The sequence below is a fragment of the Lineus longissimus genome, chromosome 6 (genome assembly GCF_910592395.1).
Source record: "Lineus longissimus chromosome 6, tnLinLong1.2, whole genome shotgun sequence".
In the NCBI taxonomy this organism is placed as follows: domain Eukaryota; kingdom Metazoa; phylum Nemertea; class Pilidiophora; order Heteronemertea; family Lineidae; genus Lineus; species Lineus longissimus.
The window spans coordinates 18,090,830-18,118,173 of NC_088313.1; the positions used below are offsets into that span (position 1 = coordinate 18,090,830).

At 41.4% G+C, this 27,344-nt stretch overlaps 3 protein-coding genes across 3 annotated transcripts; 2 read left to right on the forward strand and 1 right to left on the reverse strand.

The window, feature by feature from the left end:
* The first annotated feature begins 40 nt into the window (after positions 1-40).
* On the forward strand, positions 41-4,907 carry LOC135489605 (zinc finger protein 540-like). The gene is made up of 5 exons (XM_064775032.1): positions 41-201; positions 592-1,609; positions 1,937-2,057; positions 2,589-2,687; positions 3,121-4,907. The coding sequence occupies exons 2-5, from the start codon at positions 605-607 to the stop codon at positions 3,366-3,368; spliced, it is 1,473 nt and encodes a 490-aa protein (XP_064631102.1). The 5' UTR covers positions 41-201; positions 592-604; the 3' UTR covers positions 3,369-4,907.
* Positions 4,908-9,586: 4,679 nt separating this feature from the next.
* Positions 9,587-17,800, reverse strand: LOC135489621 (ubiquitin domain-containing protein 1-like). The gene is made up of 3 exons (XM_064775051.1): positions 17,665-17,800; positions 14,679-14,915; positions 9,587-14,407 (listed from the first exon to the last, which is right to left on the reverse strand). Exons 1-3 carry the CDS (start codon positions 17,744-17,746, stop codon positions 14,016-14,018), a joined length of 711 nt encoding a protein of 236 aa, XP_064631121.1. The 5' UTR covers positions 17,747-17,800; the 3' UTR covers positions 9,587-14,015.
* Positions 17,770-26,396, forward strand: LOC135489590 (MMS19 nucleotide excision repair protein homolog). The gene is made up of 23 exons (XM_064775001.1): positions 17,770-17,870; positions 18,021-18,136; positions 18,536-18,584; positions 18,805-18,908; positions 19,167-19,252; positions 19,445-19,589; positions 19,903-20,028; positions 20,261-20,322; positions 20,622-20,783; positions 20,980-21,147; positions 21,368-21,571; positions 21,800-22,098; positions 22,333-22,430; positions 22,729-22,878; positions 22,980-23,223; positions 23,452-23,623; positions 23,859-23,985; positions 24,132-24,283; positions 24,565-24,751; positions 25,035-25,117; positions 25,320-25,487; positions 25,617-25,777; positions 26,008-26,396. The coding sequence occupies exons 2-23, from the start codon at positions 18,055-18,057 to the stop codon at positions 26,024-26,026; spliced, it is 3,048 nt and encodes a 1,015-aa protein (XP_064631071.1). The 5' UTR covers positions 17,770-17,870; positions 18,021-18,054; the 3' UTR covers positions 26,027-26,396.
* The last annotated feature ends 948 nt before the right edge of the window (positions 26,397-27,344 follow it).

Here is a 27,344-nt window from a genome sequence, read left to right on the forward strand (position 1 = left end):
ACATCATCCCTCCCCCACTTGTGTCTCTCGAAGATTGAACAAATCGCTGGAAAACCCAAAGCGAATTGTTGTCGAAGGTGATCCGCGAAGTTATTTGTTCAAATGGCAGGAAATTCAAACATTTATCAAGCTAAGCCCATGTCAGGATGTCACATGAAGATACTGAGATACCAGTGACCTAACTGAATTAAAAATTAATTGGTAAGAAATTGAACAAAACCTCAAAATGCACAAGAGAAAATCTTTCTATCATCACAAATCAATCACATTCATTCATTTCTCAAAATCAAGTCCACAAAATGTCCAACAGTGTAATGTTTCCATGTCCATTTATTCATTGATCTGCACAGAAGAGTGACTAACCCATCACTAATCAGCGGTAGGCCTACCTGGCAAGAACCGTGGTGTCGCAGGCTAGTCACAGTGGTGCTTTACTCTGAACTGAGTCGGACGAACACCCTGGGTCTGGTATGAGGGAAGAGGGTATCTACAAAATGTACCCAGACAGAAGAATCAGTCTAAACAGCCTAGTTAAGAATTTACATAGTTCGTATAAGAATTTATTTGCTAACCAAAAATGCTTTTCTTCAGGTACTGGCATGGAATGGTAGTGTCACTGTCCGAAGGCGCCTCAATTCTTGACAGGGTGGACAAGACAAGCAAGATGATGGAAACAGACATTGCTTCGGAAGAATTGGTCAAACAGTTCCTTCTGCCTCAATCAATCTTACCCCCTTGTGTTGGAGATGTTTTTGGTGCTAGTCCAACTCAAGATTCGGTGGAAAATCTGTCAGACTCTATGCACCAGGCAACTTCAAGCAGTCTAGATGGAATACACGACGTTGATACACTTGAATCACCAGTGACGTGCACCCCAGAGTCTGACATTCTTGATATTGCTACGACCCAGGTTGGTCTTGAAAGTCCTGTGGGATTAACTGATACGATCGTTAATCACCAGGCAGTGGACCAAACATGTATAACAAATACTGGGATTAATTTAAATCAGCCAATTTTAATTTTGAACAATCAGCTCCCCACAGCATGGGGTGGAACTAGTCTTCTCACTTCTGAGGGAGGGTTGTATATAGTTGTTGATAAAGGAGCACAACAGACGATCACATTACCTATTGCTGGGACGGCCACACAAATCAACACTACCCAGGCCGGTACTGTACAGAATCTACTTATCAACTCCACAGCATTTAATATTATTCCTGAGGTCACTGAATCCACAGAAGTTGTAGGTGAAGACTTAGATCTCCGAGATGAAGACAAAGATGAAGATGAACCAACACAGCCATTTGATTATTCAATATTTCTCAATAAACTTCCTCCAAAGATTGAAATCCCAGCCACACAAGCTGGGGACAATTCCTCAATTCTTTTCCAAGTCATGGGCGATGATGGCGAAGTGCAGAATGTTAATATTGATCCGGTGGAAATGGAAAATAGTGAAGAAAAAACTGTCCCACCTGCTGTTGTGAGTGATCCGGTGAAAAGTCCTAGTTCAGAGAATCAGATCTTTAAGTGTGACTTGTGTACAGCAACATTCAATAGGAAGGGCAACTTCACCAGACATCGACTAGTACACACTGTCAACTCCAAAGTAAGTTAATATGTAAGAACAAAGACTCTATTTTGAATATGATATTGATATCTAGTTAGTTTCACAACTGTGAGTTTCAAGTTGTCATCATATTGAAGGCAGGCCAGTGGGTGATAGAGAACCCTTCTGAATTCGTAATCTAGTACCACGGTCATTGGTGTGTGTGTCATGCATTGTTCTCCACTACACGAAATGGTCAGTTGATATGGTTGACACTGCATCCAACCAAACATGTAGCCAGAAAACTAAAGGATCAAAGTAATAATTAAAAAAACATGGTACTTCACATATCTTAATGATTCAAATGATAACCATTATTGATTACAGGAAGCATTCCGGTACCAGTGTGACAAATGTTCACGGCAATTCCTGCAGAAATGTGATTTGACTCGTCATATGCATATCCACAATAGGACAGAGCCACACCGGTGCAGCGTATGTGATAAAGGTACGGGAGTTCTTCTTCTTCTTCTTCAGCGTTCAACCTGCCTAAGTACTATAACCTCAGTCCTGTGGCGGAGATGAAGCGGCTTGTCGCCCGAAGGTCCGGCTGTGTTCCCCACAGCTTTTCTTCGACCTTCGTGTCCTTAGGCCAGAATCTATTTCGTAAATCCTGGTACAGGGGACAGTCCTGTAGGATGTGCGTTGTACGGGAGTAATCGGACTATAATCTGTGTTCATGTAGAATAGATGTAAGCACTTCTTGTGTTTCAGTTGATCAATCAAAGTGTATGTTTAATTCACAGATGTGCATATTCAATCACAGCATTGCAGGAAAAGTGGCATGACAAAACAGACACAGAACTATACTTTACAAAGTCTGTCCATACGTCGAGCTCATGGACATAGTTCACAGTACGTTATTATCAATTCATTCTTTTCCGTGTCCAAAATAGTCATATTTTTATGTTCGTACTTGTAGAAAGTTAGCCATGGTTTCATTTTATGTCCTCAGTCATATTTTTCTGTCATTTCTCAGGTTACATTCGAATGAAAGACTTGCTGGTTCACATGAAGTTCCACAGCCGAGATAAGAACCTTCAATGCCCACACTGTGACAAGAACTTCTACCAAAGTGGTAAGTGGTGCAGCTCTGTTAGATTTCTGCTGCGTTTTCATCAAGCAAAAGCACTTCAAATTATTACCCCAACCACAAGTATTGGCATGAACTTCCGGATTTAAGTTCAACTCTCTGGGGAGTATCACTATGTATCTGTACTCAGGCCTCCTGGCTGGAGAACCTCTTGGCTGGAGACCTTAGATGTCGCTACTTCAGTTGCCACAACCTTGAATGAATGAAACCAAATTTGAGACTGTGCCATCGGAATGAGAAACATGAATTTCAGAAAAGCTTGTGATGTAGGCCTCCTCCCTGGTAGAAGGTGAATTTACCAAATTTGTCATTCTGAGTTGGTGGTGCTGTTATGCTGACAAGGTCAAACAGACGTGAATTCACAAGCAATTCAATGAGTTGACTCGCCCAGAATTACAATTTTGTGGTACCTTTTCAGGTGACTTAAAACGGCATGTGCGCTGTGTACACGAAAAGTCAAAGGGATTAACGTGTGGACATTGCCAGAAGAAGTACGCAAAGGAGTCGACGCTGATACGCCACATGCAGACTCATCATCGTGATATCATCTTACAATCCCTCGATCAAATCTCGGGAAAGAAAGGCGACGCTGAACAAGAGACTGGCATTAGTAGCAGTACATGTACTGGTGGCAATGCTTCTGTTCCGGAATTGAGTGACATTTGATGGGATCCACCAATCAGCCCAGTCAGGGAAGCTTAGGATTTAGTGTTGCCAGATCCTTATTTTGAGAAAAATTTTCATGCAGTGTCCTGCTAAAACCACAAGCGTATTTGAAAATATGGGCCATTTTTGGCATTACACATCTCCTGGATCCAAACCCTGCTTGTGGGCTGGCACTGCTGATTAGATTGCCAAAGAGATAGCCAGTGAAGCAAGGTTGACAATGTAAAGATCAAGAATTGCTGAAGACCAGTGTTAAGAGGTCTTTATTCATTCTTTTAAACATGTATAATAAAATCATGTTGAAATCTAATAATGTTTAGTGGCTCTGGACATGAAAGAGCAGACAAGTTGAAACTCATTGATTTCTGGTGTTTTGTTTGTATGCAAAACAATGGGTTGTGTCTATAAGAAACATTGCGAGCTTCAAAAAGAGAAGATATGCCAAGTCTATATTACCACTCAAAATGGTATGAAATCAGTATCAAAGTGCTACCAAGAAAAGACTATTCATTTATTTTTGTTGGTACAATGTAGGTCTTCTTAAAGTTACTTTCTCACTTCCAACTTTAAATACATTTCCAATCAAGTAAGTTCCGGGGACAGTGGCTGATATTTTTGCTGTTCTCTGCTACATGTATGTGTCTTGTTTCCATGTGGACAAAACAGGATTAAAATTGGATCATGTCTTATAATCTATTTAGAATGTTGGTGTATGTTTAGGCAAGATTAAATGTTTGGGAGGCTAATTCTTCTGCCAGTTAACTCGGTTTGTGAGTAATCGTGATTGACTTATCGCTTTGTGGCATTGACTGTAAACAAAATGATCTCTCCTCTGTTATAAATCTTTATGTATTCTGTACGTGTGCCTTTGTACATCTTCTTATAAGGAACTTATTTATTGTTTACAGAACATGTGGTGCTCCTTTTGGAGCTGTTGGGCAAGTGTTGTCAAATTAGAGAATATCCTGGCCTGGGTTCACCAGCCTGTACGATTTGATAGTAGCCACAGTTATCGATTTGAGATGGGATGCTGGGTTCACATTGGGATTATAGTCAGCTTTGACAGCGACAAGTGGTCATAATATCTCCAGTGCTTATCTTGAAGTCTGTTGAACAGTGCTGTTGACAAACCGAGGTTTAAAGTATCTATTTTCATTTGTCGGCCAATGTCAGAGGCAGTCTTATGTATAAAAGAAGGAAAGTGTTTAAACTGGCTTATGTGTGATGTGAACGTTGGTATATTAGATCTAGCTTTACTATTTGGATGCAGGTTCGGGTATTTTATCATCTTTGATGGCAAATTAATTTGCATGTGCATGTACTACAATGTAGCAGGTTAAGCTAAAGTCCATACATACTGTGGCTGTTTGTGCGAGCTGCTTGCCTTCTAAGGTGATCAGCCATTTGTGAAATATGTTGTACGTGAGCAGTCGCATATCATTACACTTTAGTGCTGGTCCTTTTATTTTTGTGTACTGATTACTTTTATACAACATTTGTAGTTATGTGCTATGAAGAAATAAATGTGTCTAAGAAGTATGACCTTTTAGTCTTCCTTTCTCTCTCCCCTGGTGTCTTATCTGTCTTCTCCTACAGGATGAGAGGATGAGACATTGTCACAGCCAGAAACCTTGCATTGGACATGCTGAGGCTTCCAACTCGCGGAAAAGACTGCCACGTTTCTATCCTGGATATCAGGCCTGCATGGCAGCTCCATCACTTTGTCACACGGTGAGCACCAATTTGCCAAATGACAAGAGGGTTGAAACCGTCCCAAAAAGTACAAAATCGGCCTTGCAGGCCGCTCCACTGACTCGCAAAGACGGCATGATATATGAGGCAGTCGCGACAAGACTGAATGGGACCTCCTGTTCAACCATGTTACCAACACGGTGAGATAAATGAGACAGTCACAATGAGACCAAATCGAACATGGTACTTCTATCATCTTACCCCTATCTTGTCAAGATATGAGACAGCTACAACCAGACCGAATCGAGCCTATCCACTCCACCATTTTCCCCACATGTTGAGAGAGTTGAGACAGTCACAACGAGACTGAACAACACCTGTCAGCTCCTCCGTCTTGTGAAGACAGCCACAACCAGTCCGAATCGAGCTTGGTAGCTTCACACAATAAGATAGTTGAGACCGTCAGAACGGGACTGGTAGCTCATCCGTCTTGCGAAGACACCCACAACCAGACGGAATCGGGCCTGCAAGTTCCATCATCTTGCCAACACGTTGTCGCAACGAGACTGAACAGCACCTGGCAGCTCCTCCGTCTTGCTAAGCCGAATCGTGCCTGCCATGTCCATCGTTTTGCCGTCACAGTGAAAGAGATGAGACCACGAACACCACACCGCCTAGCAGCTTCACCGTCTGGCCAACACGCTGAAGGCATCAAGAAGGGCATAGCCAAACGAAACCGGCCTGGCAGCTCAATCTTATGCCATAAGGGTGAGAGAGAAGGACAGCCACAGCCAGACTAAATATGACCTAGCTGATCCACCTTGCCAACATGTTGAGAGACAGTCACAATGAGAATGAACAACAGGTGGCAGCTCCTCCGTCTTGCGAAGACAACCACAACCAGACCGAATCGAGCTTGGTAGCTTCATTCACCGCCTTGACAACACGGTGAGATAGTTGATGCAATCGCAACGACACAAAGGTCCCATTCAGTCTTGTTGTGACTGCCTCATATACTGGGAGCTCATCCGTCTTGCCAACCCGAATCGTTCCTGGCAGTTCCAGCGTCTTGTCATCACAGGGAAAGAGAGGAGACCACTTACACCGGACCGTCTTGCCAACACGTTGAGACGGGACGGTACCTTGTAACTCCACCATACAATGCCAACACTGTGATATAATCACCACCAGACCGACTATTAAAGCCCAAACGTCGTGCTAACTGGATGAGGGAGATGGGCCAGCTACAACCAGACTATAAAGCAAGATGCGACATACAAAGTTTCACCGACGCAATGAGACAGATAAGACAGTGCCAATGGAAATGCGACCGAACTGAGACTGGCTGCCTAACCGTGTCGACTTTCTCTCAGCGTGCTGGCGACAATATGGAGCAGAGGAGACAGTCACAACCAGACCGACTCCTATTACCGTCTTACCAATATGGTCAAGAGTTGAGGCGGTCACAACCGGACGAAATCAGCCTCGCAGTTCAACTAATATGCCAAAACCGTGAGAAAAATGAGACAGTCACATCGAGATCAATCGGGCCTGGCAGCTCCACTGTTTTGCTGCAGATGGTCAGAACCATTTTCTACACAATAAGATAGCTGAGACGGTACTAATTCGGCGTGGCAACTTAACCATCTTGCCAAGACTTTGAGAGATATGAAACAGTCCCGACTACATACTGAATGGGACCTGACTGCTCCAATGTGTTGCCATCACAGTGTGAGGCAGATGAGACAGTCACAACCAGAACGAATCGGGCTAAGCAGCTCCACTGCACAGCGTTACCAGCTCGGTGAGGCAGCAATGGACAATCACAACGAGACCAAATAAGACCCTGGAGCTCTATCGTCTTGCCAACATGGTTACAGATTTGAGACAGTCACAACCATACCGAAAAAGACCTGGCAGCTCCACCGTCTTGCAAATAGGTTGAGACGGTGGAGAAAGTCCCAAACAGACCGAATAAAACCCGGCAGTTCCACCTTGTCAACACGGTGAGAGACTCGAGACAGTCACATCCATGCCGAATGAGACCCGGCGAGAATGCCCCAAAGAGATCGAATGGAGCCTTGTAGCTCCTCCGTATGCAGCAATGGTTAGAGAGTTGAGACAGTCACAACGAGATTGAATTGCACCTGGCAGCTTCCCGTCTTGCTAAGGCAGCCACAGCCAGAACGTGCCTGTCAGTTCCATCGTCCTACCTACTCGATGAAACAGCTACAACCAGACCGAATCAGACCTGCCAGTTCCACTGTCTTGCTATTACATGTACATGGTGAGAGAATTGAGACCGACTCGAGCCTGGCAGCTCCACTGCCTTGCAATACGGTGAGAGGTATGAGAAAGTCCCAAACAGACCGAATAAGACATGGCAGCTCCACCATCTTGCCAATGTAGGCCAGGTTGTAACCTTATTGTCCCAATACCGAATAAGACATAGCAATTCCATCGTCTTGTCAGCACGGTGAGAGAGTTCAGACAGTTAAAAACCAGACTGAATGAGACGTGGTAGCTTCTTGGCCTTGCCAACACGGTTAAGGAGATGAAACAGCTATAACCAGACCGAATCGAACCTGTCAGCTCCACTGCCTTTCCAATACGATGAGACAGTTGAGAATGTCAGAGTTGACAAGTCACAATAAGATTGAAAAGCACCTTGCAGCCTCACTGTCTTGCTGATAGGATAATACAGTTGAAACAGTCACAAACACATCGAATAAGACATGGCAGCACCACCATCTTCTCAACACGGTGAGAGAGTTGAGACAGTCACAACCATGACATGGCAGCTTCACCGTCTTCCCAACACGATGAGAGAGTTAAGACAGTCACAACCATGCCAAATAAGAGATGGCAGCACCACCGTCTTCTCAACACGGTGAGAGAGTTGAGACAGTCACAACCATGCCAAATAAGACATAGTAGCTCCACCGTCTTCTCAGCACGGTGAGAGAGATGAATCAGCTATAACCAGATCGAATCGGACCTTGCAATTGTGGTGAAAGAGATGAGATTTCTAACACCGGCTTCTGGTATAGGCCTCGCAGCTCAACCGTCTTGTCGACAAATGGGACCTGGTAACGCCACCATAATGCCAACACTGAGATACTCACAACCAGACCAAATGAGACCTAGCAGCTCCACCTTCTTGCGATAAACGAAACGGTCACAACCAGACCGAATGGGACTTGAGCTCCAACGTCGTGCTAACAGGATGAGTGAGATGGGCCAGCTACAACCAGACTGAAGACACGTGGCGTGCAGCGTTCCACCGGCACATTGAGACAGATGTGACAGCGCGGATTAGACAAAACTGGGACTCAGTGAAAGAGATGAAAAACATTAGCCGAGACTGAGTTGAAGCTTGGACGGCAAGGCCGAATTCGGTATGGTTGTGGCAGTCTAATTTCTATCCACGTGGTGGCGACAATATGAGGCAAAGGAGACCGTCGCAACCATGTCGAATACGACCTGACAGCCACACTGTCTTGCCAACACGGTGAGAGATATAAGTCACCTATCGCCAGACCGAATTGGACATGTCAGCTCCACAGTCCTTTTAGAGATATGAGACAGCCACAACAGTAGACCGAATGGGGTCTGGCTGTTCCACTGTGTTTCAATCACGGTGGGACTGATGAGACAGTCACAGCCAGACCGAATCGGGCCAGGCAGCTGATACTTGAGAAAGACCCAAATAGATCGTATCGAGTCTGCTAGCTTGTCCGTCTTGAGAGAGTTAAGACAGTTATAACGTCTCCTCCGTCTTGCCAAGCCAGTCACAGTTAGACCATGCTTGGCAGTTCCATCATCTTTTCGGCTCGGTGAGAGAGTTAGAGATGAGACAGCTATAACCAGACCGAATCAGACCTGCCAGTTCTACGCTCTTGCTATACCAGGCGAGCAAGTTGAGACAGTCACAACCAGGCCGAATCGTGTCGGACAGCTCCACTCTCTTACCAACACGATGAGAGATAAGAGACAGTCACATCGAGAGTGAATAGAACCTGAGAGCTCCTCCGTCTTGCCAAAGCAACCACAGTCAAACCATGCCTGGCAGTTCGATCGTCTTGCCAACTCGATGAGAGAGCTGGAGATGAGACAGCTATAACCAGACCAAATCGAACCCTCCAGTTCCACCTTCGTGCTATTTAGGCAAGAGAGTTGAGACAGTCACTACCAGACTGAATCGAGTCGGACTGCTCCACTGTCTTGCCAACTCGATGGGAGAGAAGAGACAGTCACAACCAGATGGAATTGACCTAGCAGCTCTTCCATCCTCCTCCATATTCTTGGCTTCAATATGATCAAGAGACACATCATATTTAGACATTTTGTGAGGACGTTACTGCCCCAGGATGTGACAATGTCTTGGAGGGAAATGGCCAAATGCAGGAAGATGGATTCCAGGGTTGGCTCGTTCTGGTCACAATTTTTTAAGTGGATCCCAATGGAACAGGATGGGGACCACTTGTCCTCAGAAACTCAATCATCAGGAAATAATTACCAAGAGATTTCATTACAGACAAAGTCAATTTTATTTGACCCAAATGATTTAATCTTTACAAATGAATGTTTCTTATTGCCTGTATAAGCTCAGCAATAAATAGTTATTATGTACAAGTATAGACAATCACTCAATCATTGCAGAGACGTATAATCAAGAATGACTCAAGCTTTTTCGAATATTTACACAATCGTTCAAGTTCATAAATCATAAGACTTAGATTACAATACCCAATCAGCTCAGCCGACTGAGTGAAGTGTGGAGAAAATTGCATATATGATAATTAGCGTTGACAGATCTTCAGTAAGAAATTGATGGAAATGCAAAATGTCAAAACAGTTTCCTAGAACTACGATTACATGCTGGAATATTCAATTAAACCTTCTGGCATGCCCATCTTGACTCCTGAGGACTTTTGAATAGCGTACTGTCTGTGGCAAAGGTAGTACAAAGCCTGGGAATTGGGATGCAGCGCAGTTTATGGTCTCAGCTCCTGGGCCTGATTGTTGGGTTATGTTGTTTCATGTACACTGATGTACATGAAACAACATGTCAGGATGATGTTACATGTACGAGCTAACATACTTTCTAAAACTGGGACCTGACTAAATCACCCAAGGAATAAGATACAGGGCCTTCCATCTTAAAATAATGTGTCTCAATCCAACAGTGTGTATTGCACAACAAGATGTAAGACTACATGCACCCAACAAGCCTCTCAGGTTAAGCAAAGGTACTTCTGACTTATTAAAACAATTTCTTTGACATTATGCCTTTCACTGAAGAAGGACGTACATAATTCTACATTTATCGCGAGAAAACTGTTAGCAAAGCATTACATGTACATGAATACCTGTTTTGATAAATGTTTGGCAGGAAATTATCTTACATGAACATTGCAGTAAGCATCATAAAGATCTCGTCCATTTGCCATGCGTTACTAATGGAGGTATCTTGGAATCCTACTGAACACCCTTGGCAGACAGACAGACTTATAAGACGTCCTTCTAAGGGAACCCTTTTTGTAACCCCCAAGTAAGTCATCAAGTCAAACAACAGATTGATATAAGGCAGGGTAGTAAGAATGCAGAGACACAAATCTTGACAGGACCTATGGTAAGCCAACAAGACCCTCAAATTTGATTAGACAATTCACTGAATAACATAAGTCATAAGCCTGTATGGCAAGCAGAGAGTAAACCACTTGAAAAAATGCTTGTAAAAGCAGCAAGTGAAATTAAGTAGACATCTTTTTAAATAGACACGTACTTGCATGATTAGCAGGGAATCACTATACAACAAGAGCAGTTATCAAATACAAATTTCCAGTCCCAGGTTAAAATTTGATCCAAATCATCTCACTAAAGTTTTTAGAGGCAATAAAGGCCACTTAGCCTGAACTGAAAACAAAGCAGACAAGACACCAGGTTATCTACACACTACTTGCCTCCGAATGTGACATTTTCATTTGTATTGTAAGCAATGACAAAGAGACACAGACAGACAGTGAGACAAAATAAATTACCAAATTATATGAAAAACACATTAGCTGAGTATTTTATAGCATTAATCAGCTGATCCACAGTTTGATTTTAAATTTTTAGACAAAGATGAAACATTTTATGTTAAAAGGTGTGACCCAGTCCCAAACCAATCAGTACATTGTGTTGAAATTTGTGTGTAGTCTTTGAAGAGAATGTCTATGACTGATATGGATAGAAACCCATTACATGGGATGGACGAAGAGCAACACAACTTACACATATTATTCTTACAGACGACACAGAGATAGGACATTCAAATAATACAATGGAGAGCTAAGTTATGTTCATGACAGTTTTATTTTTCATGTTTTGGTAGGCACCGCTTGGGAGCCACAATAGATTTGCCCGATTCTTTTACTTCCTTTGGCCTCACAATTTCACCAGCCACAAAGGATTCAGGTAAGTCTATTGCGGCCAATAACCATAGCCCTATGAAAAGCCACAGTGTGACAGAAATACTTGTGAAATATCAGCCCTACTTTCAACAGCATTTATTCAAATTGAATCCCAAAAGCCTTGACATACAGAGAGACTGTAGTGTAAGACTGAAACGTAACAAAGTCTAACTTTGGCTTTGCCACATTCTACTATAAAACACTAGCAAAACAACACAGTTGCACAACCAAACAACACACATCGGAATTTTACACAGTCACTTTTCATCATGGCATATTTTATATGCACCCACATGCACATACAGCAAAAAAGCATAAAGAATTTTTTAAAACTTGCTAACAACCTTTCAATGAGCCATTCATCTGTGTTATATATCTCACCATTGATTCCAGCAGCCCCAGCACAAGTGACCACATGACTGTAGCGTAATGCAACAAAAGCAAGAGGAACTTTATGATGTACCAGTTTTGGCGATCACTTTGAAAGGGGCTTACCTTCGGCAACCACATTATCATATTTTGTAATCAGAAATGCAACAAAAGCAAGCACAAATTAATGACAACAGCACAATTTTATACAAACATAGACACTTTCAAACCGACTAGATCTGGATCGAAATCATCCAGCACACTAACAATATCTCCAACAAAACAGGCATGTAAAATAATACTAGAATTACAACCCGCATCATGAGACAGACCTGAAACGTATCTTTTATGTTGCTGCATCGAATCAAAGATATTTTGTACCCCATTTCTGGTACAGGCTAGGACGCTGGAGGTGTGTTACTACTGGGTAGAAGTGAGAAATACTGACTGAGTACCTTTACTCATTACATGTGCATTGTATCATGTACACTGTGACCTTGCCTTCTCAGAGTCAGAAGTAACACACCATCATTTGGAACCTATGTAACCTGCTACAGCAGCGAGCAAAGATTTTTTCATGGTCAATCTAAAAGTCTCTTTAAGAAGGCACTCTTCACTAAGAATGCAAAAATTCAGGCAATGACTATTAAATCCCATGTCCTGTACAAAAGAACTATAGAAAAGAACATGAGGAAATAAACAGCCATGCAAATTAACCCAAAATTTAGAGCCATATAATGAATAAGGTCTTAACAAGCTGAAGCTGCATTGTAAGACAAACATTATCAACCTATTTCTTTTCAATAGAAATGTATCATAACCTTCATAATATCTGTACAAAGAACTACTGACATTAAAGCCGAGATTTGATACACCCTCATTAAATACACAGTTCCTGCAGCCACAGCAGATGACTACACAAAATTTACATTGCACCAAGCAATGTCTACAGTAAAAGTCCAGGCAAGACACAATCATTCATCGCCATAGTCTTATCCATATGTACACTTAATCCAGGGAGTGGACGTGTGTATATGCCAATTGGTGCTGTCTATCATAAAGTCCTCGAAGGAGTATTTGGCAGTTATATTTGCCACCAGAGCCTGGTTATTTCAATCAAGTTTTGTCATTAACGCTGGCATTAACTCAAATGGACTTAATTAAAGGAGATAACGCCAAGTAAAGTTAAGACCAGCATTGGTGACAGGACTTGTTTTGAACAACCCGGTCAAGAGCCCATACTGAGAACGTGATACTGTATGCTATCAGATCCCTTGGAAAAGTAACGAGTAAATTTTTCCATAACATAATGTCAAGGCGGCAATATTTGCACAAAATATATCTCCTCTGCAACAGTTGACGCAGGTTAGATCAAACACAATAGGCTAGAATTACATATAGACCTTCCATCCCCTTGTTAAAGTTTTCTACAATGATACATTACGGGTTACAGAATAACACTATCACCAGATGTATGAGTGTAACCCAACCAAATGATACACGTGAATTAAGCAGAACTGCAAGCATGATTCAAAGTACATGTGAGATTATCATGAGATGTACACAACCAAATGACACACCTGATTTAAGCAGAACTGCAAGCAAGATTCGAAGTAGTACATTGTTCCCATCACATTAATAAGCAAATTGGGCCAATACAACACTTGTCTCTCAGTCTCAACCAAACTTCTTCTTTTAGTAGAGTACTCGATAACTAATTTTTTGTCAGGTGTGGCCATTTCAGGAATTTAGAAATGATCATAGTCATGGTAGAATGTTGTTGTTTTTATCAGGTGGATTTCAGTTCAAAGGAGTTTTTTCAAGACCCGGTATACTGAAAGGTTAAGGTGCTGAAACGGACAACCGGCTCTGTGAGGAGTACCCACCAGTTCAATACAAGATGAGCAGGACATTGCAAGTGCAAAATGAGCGTCTATTACTAATGGCGATAGATGATGCCCATACGCACGATATATGATCATCAGCCAAAGAAAAGATCACAAGTGCCAAAAACACGGCACAACATGTTGACGGTGGTAAAGCGATGCGACTTTCATACAGACACAAATTCCGGCAGTCGACAATAGTTTGAGAATTTTAAGAACCTAGACACGTATGAGACTTTTTCTCAACTATCCACCGGGGTTGGATTAGGTTCGGTCACTATCACTTGAACAACAAATCCTTTTGGAATTTTTGCCTCCTCGATGCGGAGTTTGTTACTCAGCAAGCGTCCCGAGAAAAACCATCTTTGGTGACTAGGTTCGATACCTTCCTCGGCATGTAGTCGCCGTTTTAGGCGTGACACAGTGTCTGTTGTTCGTACCATGAGTTTCATATCCTTGCCGGTGGACAAGCGGAATTTTATCGGAATGTCCGTACCGTTTGAGGATGCAGATTCTGTATCGGTGGCTGTATCTGTATCGCTAGATTCTTGAATCAGGTTTGTAGGTGCACTAAGTACGTACACCGGTAGTTGGTATCTGTTACCTAGTTCATCATAACAGTCCATTAACGTTCCTGAAATGCAAAGAATAAGACATCTATTGATATTTATTGTACCAGTATCAACAAACTACCAATCTATACAAGCACGAGAGACCAATTGATGTAAGATGGCCAAACATGCCAAATACCAATATTTTCCTGTTGCTCCAGGAGAGACAGCCACAAGCACCAGGACAATGGAATCGTGCCTCATAGAGGACGTCTGAAACTTTTTGGTCAAAACTCAGACACTAGAAATTTGAAATAGGATCCAATATTGACAGCTGTCAAATCTTAGGCTTACCATTTGGCAAGGATATACTGGCACCATCAATAATCGCTTGGGCTAAGGCATGGTCATTAGTCTCTGATGCATAAGCAGCAGCCTTCAAAGCATCCCAGATCTCTTTACGTCCTTCAAAAGCCGGTGCAGTATCCCAGAATTCATCGCGTTTGCTCCGTAGCTGGCCCTCGGTTAGTGGAATATCGCTCTTCCATTTTGGTTTTTCACACTTGAGAGGTTGGTTCTTGCCAATGGAGACTGAAACGAGACAATGACGAAAACTAAATTAGCATGTTGTGATGTAAATCAACGGAAGGCTAGTTTCATTCTTTCGTCATTTGAAGGAAATTTCGGCTGTCAAAAGATCACACCACCTTTTAAGTTCATGCACACCAATGCTGACACTTCCTCTATCTTGAATACTGAAAAATGGATACATGTACATATTGTACTTTAGTTGTACAGTGGAACCTCCCTCAGTGAACCACTCAGTTGTTAGCAGTCAGACACCCTCTCCCGTAAGGACAGTGATTTTGGTCCAAAATTGGCAATTTCCATTACATTTGACCTCTGTCTTTGATAGACAGGTGTTACTGTATTTGGCTGAAAGTGTAGTATTGTTGCCAATGAATAAAACAGCGTTGGCTATTGTTTTAGCTTGAATTACACTTTCCAGGGCAGTATCTAACTTTTCAAGGGGGTGGGCAGAAAACCCTTTTGTCCCAAATCTGAATGAAAACACATTCTTCGGAGTTGCCCCCCCTTTCTATATAGTCAATTAATACAGCTCTGTTACACCAAGCTCCAACATCAATACATGTAATTGATTACTGCTTTCCAATTCCAGGTTACAACAACAGTACACACCAAATAACACTTTGTCACCTCATTTACAGCCTGACAAAACCAGAATAGATTCTTCTCATAACTAAAATATTACCCACCCTGGCACCCAGCTATTTGTTTTTCTAGTGAGCCTGACTTCTATCACCCTTGGGTCTATTAGTCTGCCAACTTCATGAAAGCCTCAATATTGACCCAAGAGCAATAAAAGCAACCCATACATTTGATTGTTTTAGATATTTGCCATTCATTTTATTGATTGGTGGACACGTAAACATTTTACAGACCACGCCAGGTTCAAGCATCTGTGAAAGTGGTCTCATGGATTTCTGTATCATACAGTGGATCTGTGTTGATCAATTTTAACCAACTATGTAAGCCTGCTGAAACTAACAGTAACAACACCTCATGTTGAAATTTTATGGACATCATGCCCAAACTGTACATGTGGGACACTGCAAAGAGCAACAGTGCAAGTTAAAAGCAAGAAGACAAACGGAATCACATGTACATAGCACATCGCCCATACACATCAATGCACACTGAGGCTGTAATTGTACCAGCTTACTTTACATACATGCTGAGTGTCCAATATCAAGTTGATTGGGATACGTATGTATCTCTTAATATCAAAGGACTTTACAGTGGTGTTAAAAAGTCCATTGATAGAGTGAAGTTCACTCTGAAGCTCTATCACACTGAACTGTTTGTGGTCCCAGATTAAGGAATTAAGAGATTATTCAAAGGTTCATTCGTTCAATACTACAGTAATTGATTATTGATCAGCGAGGAAATTACATCAGATCTTAAGGAGAGAACGTTAGCAAAGGACAGTTCAAACGAGACCCAATCACATGCTGCATTGAAAACATTTCATTTGAGCTTAAAGGTCGCAGGAAGACATTCTACTCTATGGTAGAGAAGATTCTATTGTTTGACATGCAATAATCCTTTCAACATAGATGTCACATCAAAGCCGCTGTCGCCCACATGCTTTGTATTCCGATCATCTCCACATGAAAAACCAATAAATTCAGGTGCCTACACAATATATGTAGGATATCACAACCTTTACATGTACATGCAGCTTTATTACATGAAACAGTGAAATTAAGCCAATGAGGAACATGTCCATGATGATGTAGCAAATCCTCATTGGTTGCTAATAAATCAACTATCCGATGCGACAAAAGTACTTTTCAGATTTCGGGATGGGTACAAAATCATGAAAATGTAGTATATCAATGACCTTATGGTAATTTCAACTGGCTAGCAGACAGGACACAGTTCTTCCAAATCCATCATCATTTTTTCTTCAATTTTACTTAGGAAATAACTAAGAGATTTCTGAAAAAAATTGATTTTTTTCTGTTGATAAAACAAAATTATTAGCCTACCTACAGGTAGTTTTCTGAGATTGGATGTACATGGATGGCCAAATGTTATGGAGCATGTGAACCAATTTTATGTCACTGTGTTACAAATTAGTTATAAATGTGGATCCCAGTAAGAGTAATCAAACTATGGTACTGATCCTGAAATAATAAATACAGGTTTGTAATTCCGTCTCTTTCCAGTCAATCCAGATGAGCACCCATTCAATGGAAATTATGACATGCTGAGCTAACTCGACCGATGACAGAACGCCATGCAAAAAATCGGCCTTCTTTATAGTCGCCGTCGATGACGTTGAGACTGACACATCACGAGAAGAGTCATCATCATCGAACGAGATTTTCGGCCCATGGCCTGCTAAGAGCTTGCCTCCTTCTTTCATCTGTCTTACGCTACGGTCTTCATCGTTTATGGTCGGAAGAACAACCACAACACTCGGCCCAAGCATCCAATTCGACACTTAAGTTGGCCCAGGAGGGGCGACGGTACGGTTTAGACAATGGGAGACAGCTAAAATGTGGAATCGGGAATGATTGCAATTGCATCCTCGCTCTTTGCCACTAATGCCAGTTGACAAATTCCATATTTTAGCAGTCTACCATAGTCTAAATGTACCGTTGCAACTTCCGGGCCAATTTCTTGAAGTGTCGTACACTGATGCAGCATGCAACTGTTTTCTGGGTTTTTTTAACTTCATTTTCATGATTTTTCATTTTACTTTTCAGAGAGAGAGACAGCCAGAGAGGTGTCATTTTGGAGTGAATTTTACCTGATTGGCCAGCTCCACTTGAGTCGGTGGGGTCGGCTATCGTGGCATTGCCATCACGGGGAGAGCTTATACACCCTCCCATTCCTGTTTCGAGAAAATGGGAAGGATTTAGAGAAGGTTTTATGGTTGTTGAAAACCCAAAATCGAGATTGTTGTTCCTCTCCTTGTAATGACGTCACGGGTTTTCGCGCATGGGCAAAGGAAAGGTACCGCCGATTTGAGATATTTTCATTGGTTTAAAACAAAAATAATTTTGTTTTTGCAACCTTAAAAAATCTCAAGTTTAAGTTAAATTTCATTCATTGATGACTCAGATGTCTGTGCTTTACTTCATATCTCATTTAATTTATCTTTAGTTTTTTCTCTAATTCAATTCGCCGAACTGTCATCATGGCTGCGCCCATGTGGAACACTCCCTTGGAAAATTTTGTTATAAACCACGAAAATTCTGGAGTTTTACAGATTTCTGCGGGTAATTATCGCGCCTGATGAATAAATAAGATATAAACTGTAATCTGGACCATTTTGATGGACTGCCATTGTATCTCTATTTCAATAATGAGTATTTAACTTAACCCCGTATACTGGTAGTGCATTCATGTACATATACCATGTACATGTTCTGTACATGAACATGTACACCTAACGGCCTCAGTAGGCCCCCTACACCCTTCGGCCCTACCTACCAGGTCTAAGTCAAAGTGCTCTTCTACAAGCTTACATGGAAATTCTTTTGGACTGTAAGTAAAACGACTGGTTTGTCACCGACTCATCACTTCTCCTCCCCTGTGGAACTGATGTGGTTCAAAAAAAGGTGGAAACTGGGAAAAAAATGATTTACATAATCCAATGCAATGTATTCTTATTTCAGGAATTGACTCGGGAAGTCTCAAATTGCTGGGGCTTATAGAACTCCTCGGGTAAGACTTGCTTTCACTAGTTTTGTATTGAACTTTGAAGTGGATAAAATTAAAAATGAATCCAAAATTTAATCAACTGGCAAGACACATGATACTCTAAACATTTGATATAAGACCAAAATTTGTATTTAGAGTGTAGTTTCCCTTTCACCATCACTTGCAAAAGCCTCCTCTTCCTTTCTCATTCCTAAAAAGGATTTATGCTTGTCTTCTCTTCCAGGGTTTACCTGACTGATCAAGATAAAGAAAAGCGAGCTAGAGGAACCCAGTTGTTGTCTGAAGTGTTGCATAGATTGCCACAGGAGCGGCTGTCTTCTAAAGAAGGTAAGGGGAGATATTTCCAGTAATATAATGTTATGAAGTTTACCTTTTCTATCAATTTCATCAGGGAGTATGTCTAAGTATAAGGATGTCTCACTTTCTATTGGCCTTTAATGATATTAAGCAGTTTTCTGCTATTGATCTCAAGGAATCTATCTATTGTTAAAATTCCTAAACACCTGAAGAAGTTTTCATGAAAAATTGTTTCTGTTATCTTTGTCTTTACAACATTGTACAATTTACCTCTGTTCACTGTTTCAGTTGAAATCTTGGCCTCCTTTTTTTGTGATCGTTTGAAGGACCACCACTCTGTGATTCCACCTGTTCTTTATGGATTGAGCGCTTTGGTAAGGTTCATCAGTGAACTCTTGTACTTATTGGTGGTCTATAACACTTCTGGCATTAATCGCCAGCAGGAGTGTCCGATTAGAGAGGTACTATCGTACTTGTCAAAATAAAAATGTTGTGAAAGCTGCGTATTCTTGGCTGTCCTTTTTGGATGATTGTGATTGACCTTCTTTTTTCTTTGATTGTTGCAGAGCACATTCAAGCACATCCCCGATGGCTTGGCACAAAAAGTTGTTGAACATTTGTTCAAAGAGGTGGAGGTGCAGTCCATGGCTCAGAGTGATCGGCGCAACATTTATCAGACTCTATCTAACTTTCTCGCCACAAAATTAGATGGTAGGTGGTTTTCTGTTCTGTAAACTTCGTCTCTGTGTTTCCTTACACAGTACCAAGAAAAATTCTTGAGAATAGTAATACCTGTACATGTAAATGGAAATAACTACATTTTCTGGTTAAAGCTCATCATTCTTTTTCATTACCAATCTGTTAAGGAAAAAATTTAGGCTGATTTCGTTTTGAAGACATTGTGCCAAAGCACTGATAGTAAAGTGTCTCTCCTCTAAAATTACTCACATTTCAAGCTCTCTTTGCCTTCGCTTATCTATATTTTATGTTCTGTACTATTTCTCTCCTTGCATGGTTATTTCAGAGTTGAAAACAATGGGTTCTGGTTTTGTCTACGGCTACATCCAAGCCATGGACGGGGAGAAGGATCCAAGAAATTTGATCATCTTGTTTGAATCGGTTGAGCAAATAATCAAGCATTTTCCTATTCGTAAGTGTATTTATGTAATTAAAATGGATTGATTTTTATCTACTCTTACGTAGCAAAGCAGGAAATTTGCTATTCCCTCAGAGGAAACTCCCGATAAAGATTGTTGCCTTTCCAATGACATCATCAAATGTAGATGAAAAACCACATCCTGACCAGCATTTCTATCACATCGATCTTGATCCACTGTGGCAATGCAACAAAGTCACAACATCATTTTATTTATTCTTTTCAGAAAACTTTGCTGAGGAATTATTTGAGGTTACATCATGTTATTTCCCAATTGATTTCTCTCCAGTAAGTAATATCACCGCTACATGTATTGCATATTCTTATCCAGTTTCTATGTAAAAACAAGTTGTGACTCTAGTCTAGTTCTAATCTTCGTAATGTCACATTTTATAGCTCAATATATAAAAAAAGCCTTCACACGTAATCCAGTGTTCTTCGTGGTGTAGTGCATGCACAATTTCATGCAAGACGTTGTCCAGATTGCCTCAAATTGTTTTGAAGTAGTTGATGTTGACTTTTGATAATCTAAATAAATTAACTAAACCAGACAAGCATGCATTTTTATTTCCTGTTCTATTCTCCAGCCTCCTAATGACCCTTTTGGTGTTAAGAAGGAATCATTGGTCCTTGGATTAAGAAAGTGTATGGCATCAACACCGTTATTTGCCGAATATTGTCTTCCACTTATTCTCGAGAAACTCACTTCTGATGTGATGAATTCAAAGTTGGAGGCGTTGTATACTTTGGTAAGTCTGAGACAGCTAGGGTCACATCATCGCCTCAAAAGATGTTGGATTTAGTGAAAACCATGTAAGGTATTTGACTCAAAACCTGATTGGGCTAGTCTACATTGATACAACATATCTAAACACCCTCAGTGATGGGATCAGTTCTTTCTTTTGGACCTTAAGATATACCTTATTTAAAATTTCTACTTTTCAGACAGCTGCTTGTGAAACGTATGGTGCTCATCGCCTGATTGAATATCAGGGATCGTGTGTTTCTGCGATACGGACAGAGGTCTTCACAGCGAGTAGTGAAACACTAGAGGTGGCTGCCCTTGATGCTCTCTCATCCTATACAAAAGCATTTGTCAATGATGCTGTGGCAGTGAGTATGAGATGTACCAGCATGTTGTCGTGATGACAGGCGAAAACTAAAGACCTCTTCCATGCAATGGGACTTAGGTTTAACCCAGACAGCATTCAGATATTGATGTACTGGATGTAAATGAATGTAGTTTCTGAAACGTCTCCAGTTAATATAGAAGCATGTCCCATGATTTCTCATGGTTTTAATACTTTAACATTTGTGGCCTTGTTTATTTCAGAGTGGAAGTTGTGAATCTCTTGACGAATTCATCAGCAAAGTTTACCGTGAGTGTCGCCACCATCTGTGTGAGCCAGATCTAAAGCTCGTCTTCCCGAGTGGCAAGATGATGCAGGCTGTAGCACGTTCATCACATGTTGCCGCAGATAAAGTCCTGGAGTTGGTTATTCCTTTACTACTGGAACAATTTCACAAACATTCTATAGTAAGTACCGTATCTTCTCAAAATCTACAAACCAATGGCAAAAAGGAAAAGGAGCATCAGACCTCATAAAAGACATCTTAAGTTGTCAGTAGCTGTTTGGATTGGGTATATATAATGTTTACACACTGGAATTTAGATACTTGGTATACTGGCCTCTTGTTCTGCTGACTAAATAATAATCCTGTATCTTACTTGGTACATTCACCATCATTTCCATTCTCTTTTCAGGTTAACCATCGGCGAAACATCTTGGACATTTTACTCGGATTTATCCAAATATGTAAAGGCATGTCAAAAGGTGGCAATGAGGAGACCACAGATTCAAACCCGATACTACCTTATAAAAACGACATTAAAACTATCCTCGAGTCACTCTTAACCGACGTGAATTATCAGCTGAGGATTGTGGGTATTTCTGGTCTGATTGGATTGTTGGCTGTGCGCCATGCGATGTCATCAGAAGAAGCAAGTCTGTTGGCAGATGCTCTGCTGAATCTAGCACTGAATGATGCGGATGCAACAGTAAAGTAAGTAGGCGGCAATCTATTGACATACTTTGTACCTGCCTCTGTAAAAACAAACATTCTGCTATCATGTTAATCTAGAATTGTTCGTATGCCTTTTATTTTTGCTTTTTGGCAAAAAATAAAACCTTATTGAGGTAAGTTTCCGTTGTTGTCAAAACACTAAATGAAAGTTCCAAATTTATATACTGTATTTTGTATAGACTTGTATAGAAGCTGCTGTTATTGACCTTTCAGGAAAGAGAGTGTGACTGGTCTGGCCTTTATGTCGATGGAGTATCAACTGATTGTAAAGGAAAAGGTTCTGCCAGAATTGGAAAGACAACTAGAAATAGGTGAGTTGATTTTTTGCTACCCAAACACAAAATGTTTACATCAATACTGTTTCAGATCAATTGGGGGTCTGTTTAAATCTCTCAGTTTTCTGATTGTGTTCAGTGGTACATGTAATGTCAGCTCTTATTAAGTAAATCCAGTCTATTGCAGTAAGTAGAATTGGTGACATTCCTTATAGAGTTCATTCAATCTGTTCTCATTGCAGCAGGTGACTGTTGTCAAGTAACTCGAGGAATAGATCAACAGCTGAAGTGAATCCTATGCTTTAAGGCCATTAAAATATCATTCATTTTCCAGACACTATGGACATTGATTCCATTATGAAGTCCAGTGGGAATGATTCCAAAGTCACTGTTCTGAATCTGATGGCAGCTATCTCGGTCCACAGCGATATCACAGAGCACACTGTACCACGGTTCGTCACGTTCCTAAACAAGATTAATCAAGGTAAGAAAAACATTTCTAACTTCTCAAAACATTTTCTATTCTGCATTCCCATTTGCAGAAATTTGGTGGTTTACATTATTTTGCTGTATTCCTGATTTCAGAACCAGCCACCTGTCCATCACTTGATCAAACCATCACAATCTTAGAATGCCTGCTTGGAATTGTAAAGGAAAACATTCAACATGATGCAGACCGTCAAATGTTCATCGGACAAACTCTGCCTGATTTATTGAAACTGTGTGTACAGTGTTCTATGGAGAGAGCAGATGGAGCTGTGCTCAACCGTAAGCCGTTAGAATTAACCTGTGACGTTGTGCGGAAGATCGTCTGCTCTCTTGATTCTAGGTGAGTGACCGCCAAAAAGAATCCTAGAGAACAAGATAATTAAGAGACAGTTAAAATGCTGCTTTTGGAGAAGTGGAGAGCGGCGCTTTGAGCCTGGTTTCAACCATGGAAAGGCGCCATACAAATAACAGTTATTTTTATTGTTATTCTAGCATCTACCGGTAACCTTTACTATGCAATCATCTAAATTAGAAAATAGTCATGATCAGAAACTTGCCATTCTTTCAGTCAAGCAGACGACCTTGCCAAAACTGTACTCAAGGTCTTCCTGGATGGCAATGTCTCTGAAAACGGTTCCAGTACCAATAGCCACTTCAAGCCCTTACAAGTCTCATCCCCTTCAAGCCAGACACAATTAATAGGTCTTCTCATGGCTATGGTTTGTGCATTACCAAAACAGGTGAGTCTTTTAGATTATGTCTCCGTCTCTTGTTTACTCCCAAGTTCTGTATCAACCTGGGGATCTTTTGTGTATATTCCTTTGTAATCAATATACTTTCTGTTGAAATTGGCTGTAAGCAACAAGTTGGTTAGAAAATGCTACAAACTAAAAGCCCTTCTCCATGTAAGCTACTAATTTTTGTGTCAAAAAGAATATGTACATGTAACTGAACTGAAATTATTTGTTTTTTCAGACTGAAATTCCGAGGCAGTCAGAGTTGCTCTGTAACCTCCATGATTTATGTTTGTCATGTGATGATGAGTTCTCAAGGTTGTCTGCTGCCAAATGCTTGTCTGGACTTGTCAACAAACACCAGCAAGGTAAGTCTCCATCAGTGTGACAGGGCTTGTGTAAGTTCGTCTCTGCTTTTCTCTGGCATTAACCTTGTGATGATGATGTACAATTGACCGTGTATTTATTGATTAAACTTTTCGTGATTATTGTATAATGATATTTTCTTCTTCAGATGATAAATTCAATCATCTTATTACCAGTCTGAAGGAAGAGCTAGGAGTCGCTATCAAAGATGGCAACACGAGAGCTTTCTCTTTGTGGGTATGGCTGACCAAGGCGTTCGTACTGAGAGGTCATCCTGTAGCTCAAGAGTTTATATCTATTGTAAGTTCAATTTGCTTGTGGTATGGCATGATTGTCAGACATGATCACATACCGGTAGGCCTATGGATCCTAAGGACGTTGGTTTCGTCCATGGTGAGGGTGCCGTTTTGTCTCGGTAGGTTGAATCGTGTGTAGGGCTGAAGAAGCAGCTCGTTGATACCCTAGATAATAACTGTGGATGTCAATAGAACAGTTATGGCATGTTGACATTTTGATGGATGGAGATATTTTATGACTGACGTAGAGGTTTCTCCTGCTTAGGGATTGTTTTATCCTTTCAGGTTATGCTAAGTTTGGAAGATGAAGTCCTGGGAAATGCGGCTGCTGCTGGTTTCTATGTGGTTCTGAATGAGTTTCCTGACGTCATGAACCAAACTCTCCATGCCCAGGTCAAGATGATGTACAGGCAGCGGTTCTTCATGGAAACATTGCCTAAACTTGTTGAGGGATTCAACTCGACCAGATTAGGTGAGAACATATCATGTAAAGTTTTTGAATGCTGCTCCGGATATCCGATTGTCAACTGAACATCTTCTGGCTCCAGAATGTAATTGTCTTGATTATACATTTATATGTCTTCATGATGTGACACAAGCCCACTTCACGTGAATATGTCTTATCAGTAGAAACTGTTGAGGCAATTAGGTTTTTGAGAGTGTACAAGTAAAGCAATCCTGATGGAAGTCAGAATCATGAAAATTGAGGTTTGAATTCTACATTGTACACCTAACTTTCCATCTAATCCTTTCAGAGCGAAAGCCAAATTATCTAAATGCTTTGGCATTCCTGTTGCGGTTTGTCCCTCGTCAAGTCCTACTAAGTGAACTTCCACCAGTAAGTACTTTAGAAACAATATATAGAGCTGGTATCATTTTGAGGACAGTTTTGTCCCCCATCATTAGAACAACTTTGTATAAACATGGCCAGACAGCTCAGTTGCTTACGCAAGTTCATTTTATACATTTGGAATGACGTACCTTTGATAAGTTGAAGTGGTTTTTAAAAATGTTACACGCATAAGCATTATTCATTTCAGCTGCTACCCCTGATGGTACAGTCACTTCAGTGCCAAGATACCAATTTGTGGTTGTCCACCTTGAACACTCTGTATGATCTGATCCATGATGCACCAGAAGTCCTCACCTCCTATGTCGACTCCCTCATTCCACTGATGCTCAAACTAGCAAAGTATCAAGACAGCATGGTAAGCTACATGTACTTGATGGATAGATTACCCTTTGTGTCAATGAATGTCAGTCTAGTCCAAATAGAGTGGTTCTTGACCTAGCAGCTACAATAGTATCAACTACAGTATCAATTTGTATTTCTGCAGAAAGTGCGCATCTCCAGCCTCCAGTGTCTAGGGATGCTGACGACCCTCCCGATCCACAAACTGGTCCCCCATCAGAGAGTGGTGACAAGGGACCTGGCTGCTGTGTTAGATGACAAGAAACGACTGGTTAGGAAGGAGGCCGTACAGGCTAGGGGAGAATGGTAAGGTTTAGTCTGATATAATCACATCCTTTTTCAACTACTGAGTTTGAGGGACACTCTGCACACTGGATGCAGAGGGGAGAGGCTGTGCAGGCTAGGGGAGAATGGTGAGGTTTAGACTGACTAAGTACCGGTAGCTACCTGCTTTCAAGTGACTGTTAATAATGGCTGCCTCCTTCTTCACAGATTTTGTATCTTGGCGTTAATTTATGTCTTCTTTTTCATTCCAGGTTCCTCTTGGGAAAGTGAACTGATGTGTCCTCACCCTGGTAACAGATCTGACTGTGCATTTATCAAAACTCTAGCTTGGATCCTCGTCTTATTAAGAAAGCAGGATGTGTGAACTCTTAGTCTCCTGTGGGTAACCTCCTTGTGCTAAATATTGCATGTTGCATTTTGTGGTGTCATGAGCTCATTGGGCTAACCGTATATCACCGCTGTCTATCATATAATCAGTCTTGCAACAATGAAGACCACTGTATTTGAAGCTGAATTTGATTGTAATTGGCTATAAAACTAAGTTTGGAATGGATGTACAATGTATTTCTATAATCATGTTAATGCTCGCATTCTGACATTAGATACATGTGCTTGTAAAAATTTGTATATAAATAACAATCATGGCAAAGAAATGTACGCAAGGACTTCTTTTTTTTTGTGGCCAAACCAATAACAGGTTGTGACAGGTTGTGACAGGTCATATGTACTCCAATACAGCAAAACATGTAGCTCATAGTCTTGCTGTGACAAGCTGTTTGTGGCTGGTGGAGAGACAGATTGTGATTGGGCCTGTCCACAAGACGTGGAGCTCAAATTCTGGCTGTGACAAACTGTATGTTTCCAGCAGAGCAACAGATTGCAGTTGTTCCCGTCCACAAGTGGTGTAGCCCAAACTCTGGTTGTGACAAGCTCTCTATGGCCAGTGGAGAGACAGATTGTGATTAGTCCTGTCCGCAGGACGTGGAGATCAAACTGACATGCTAGCAATTGTTCCCATCCACAAGATGTGGAGCCATGACAGATTCGGATTGGCCCTGTCCGCAGGACGTGGAGATCAAACTGACAAGCTGTTGGAGAGACTGGGGTTGATCAATTCCATACACAAGACGTGCAGACGATCCTTTCAGACAGTTTGCTATGTTCCTGTCCACAAGACGTGGTGCTATGACAAGCTTTGCCAGTGTCGTGACAGACGGTGATTGTTCCTTTCCACTCTTAAACGTGGCCGCCTCTGGAAGTTCGAACCTGGAAGTTCCACCGTCTTACCATCTTGTGAGGACGGTGAGAGAGATGAGACAGCCACAACCAGCCCGGATCGTGCCCAGTAGTTCCACCGTTTTGCCATCGCGGTGAGAGAGGTATGGCAGCTAACGCTGGACCGAATCAAGCGTAGGCCTAGAAGCTTCACCACCTTGCCATCGCAGTTGGAGAGATGTGACAGCCAGCTGACCCAACGTCTTGCTACCATGGTGAGAGAGACTAATGGGACCTGACAACTCCACCATGTTGCAAGCACTGTGCGATAAGTACAACCAGACCGAATGGAATGGCAGGTCCACCTTGGAGA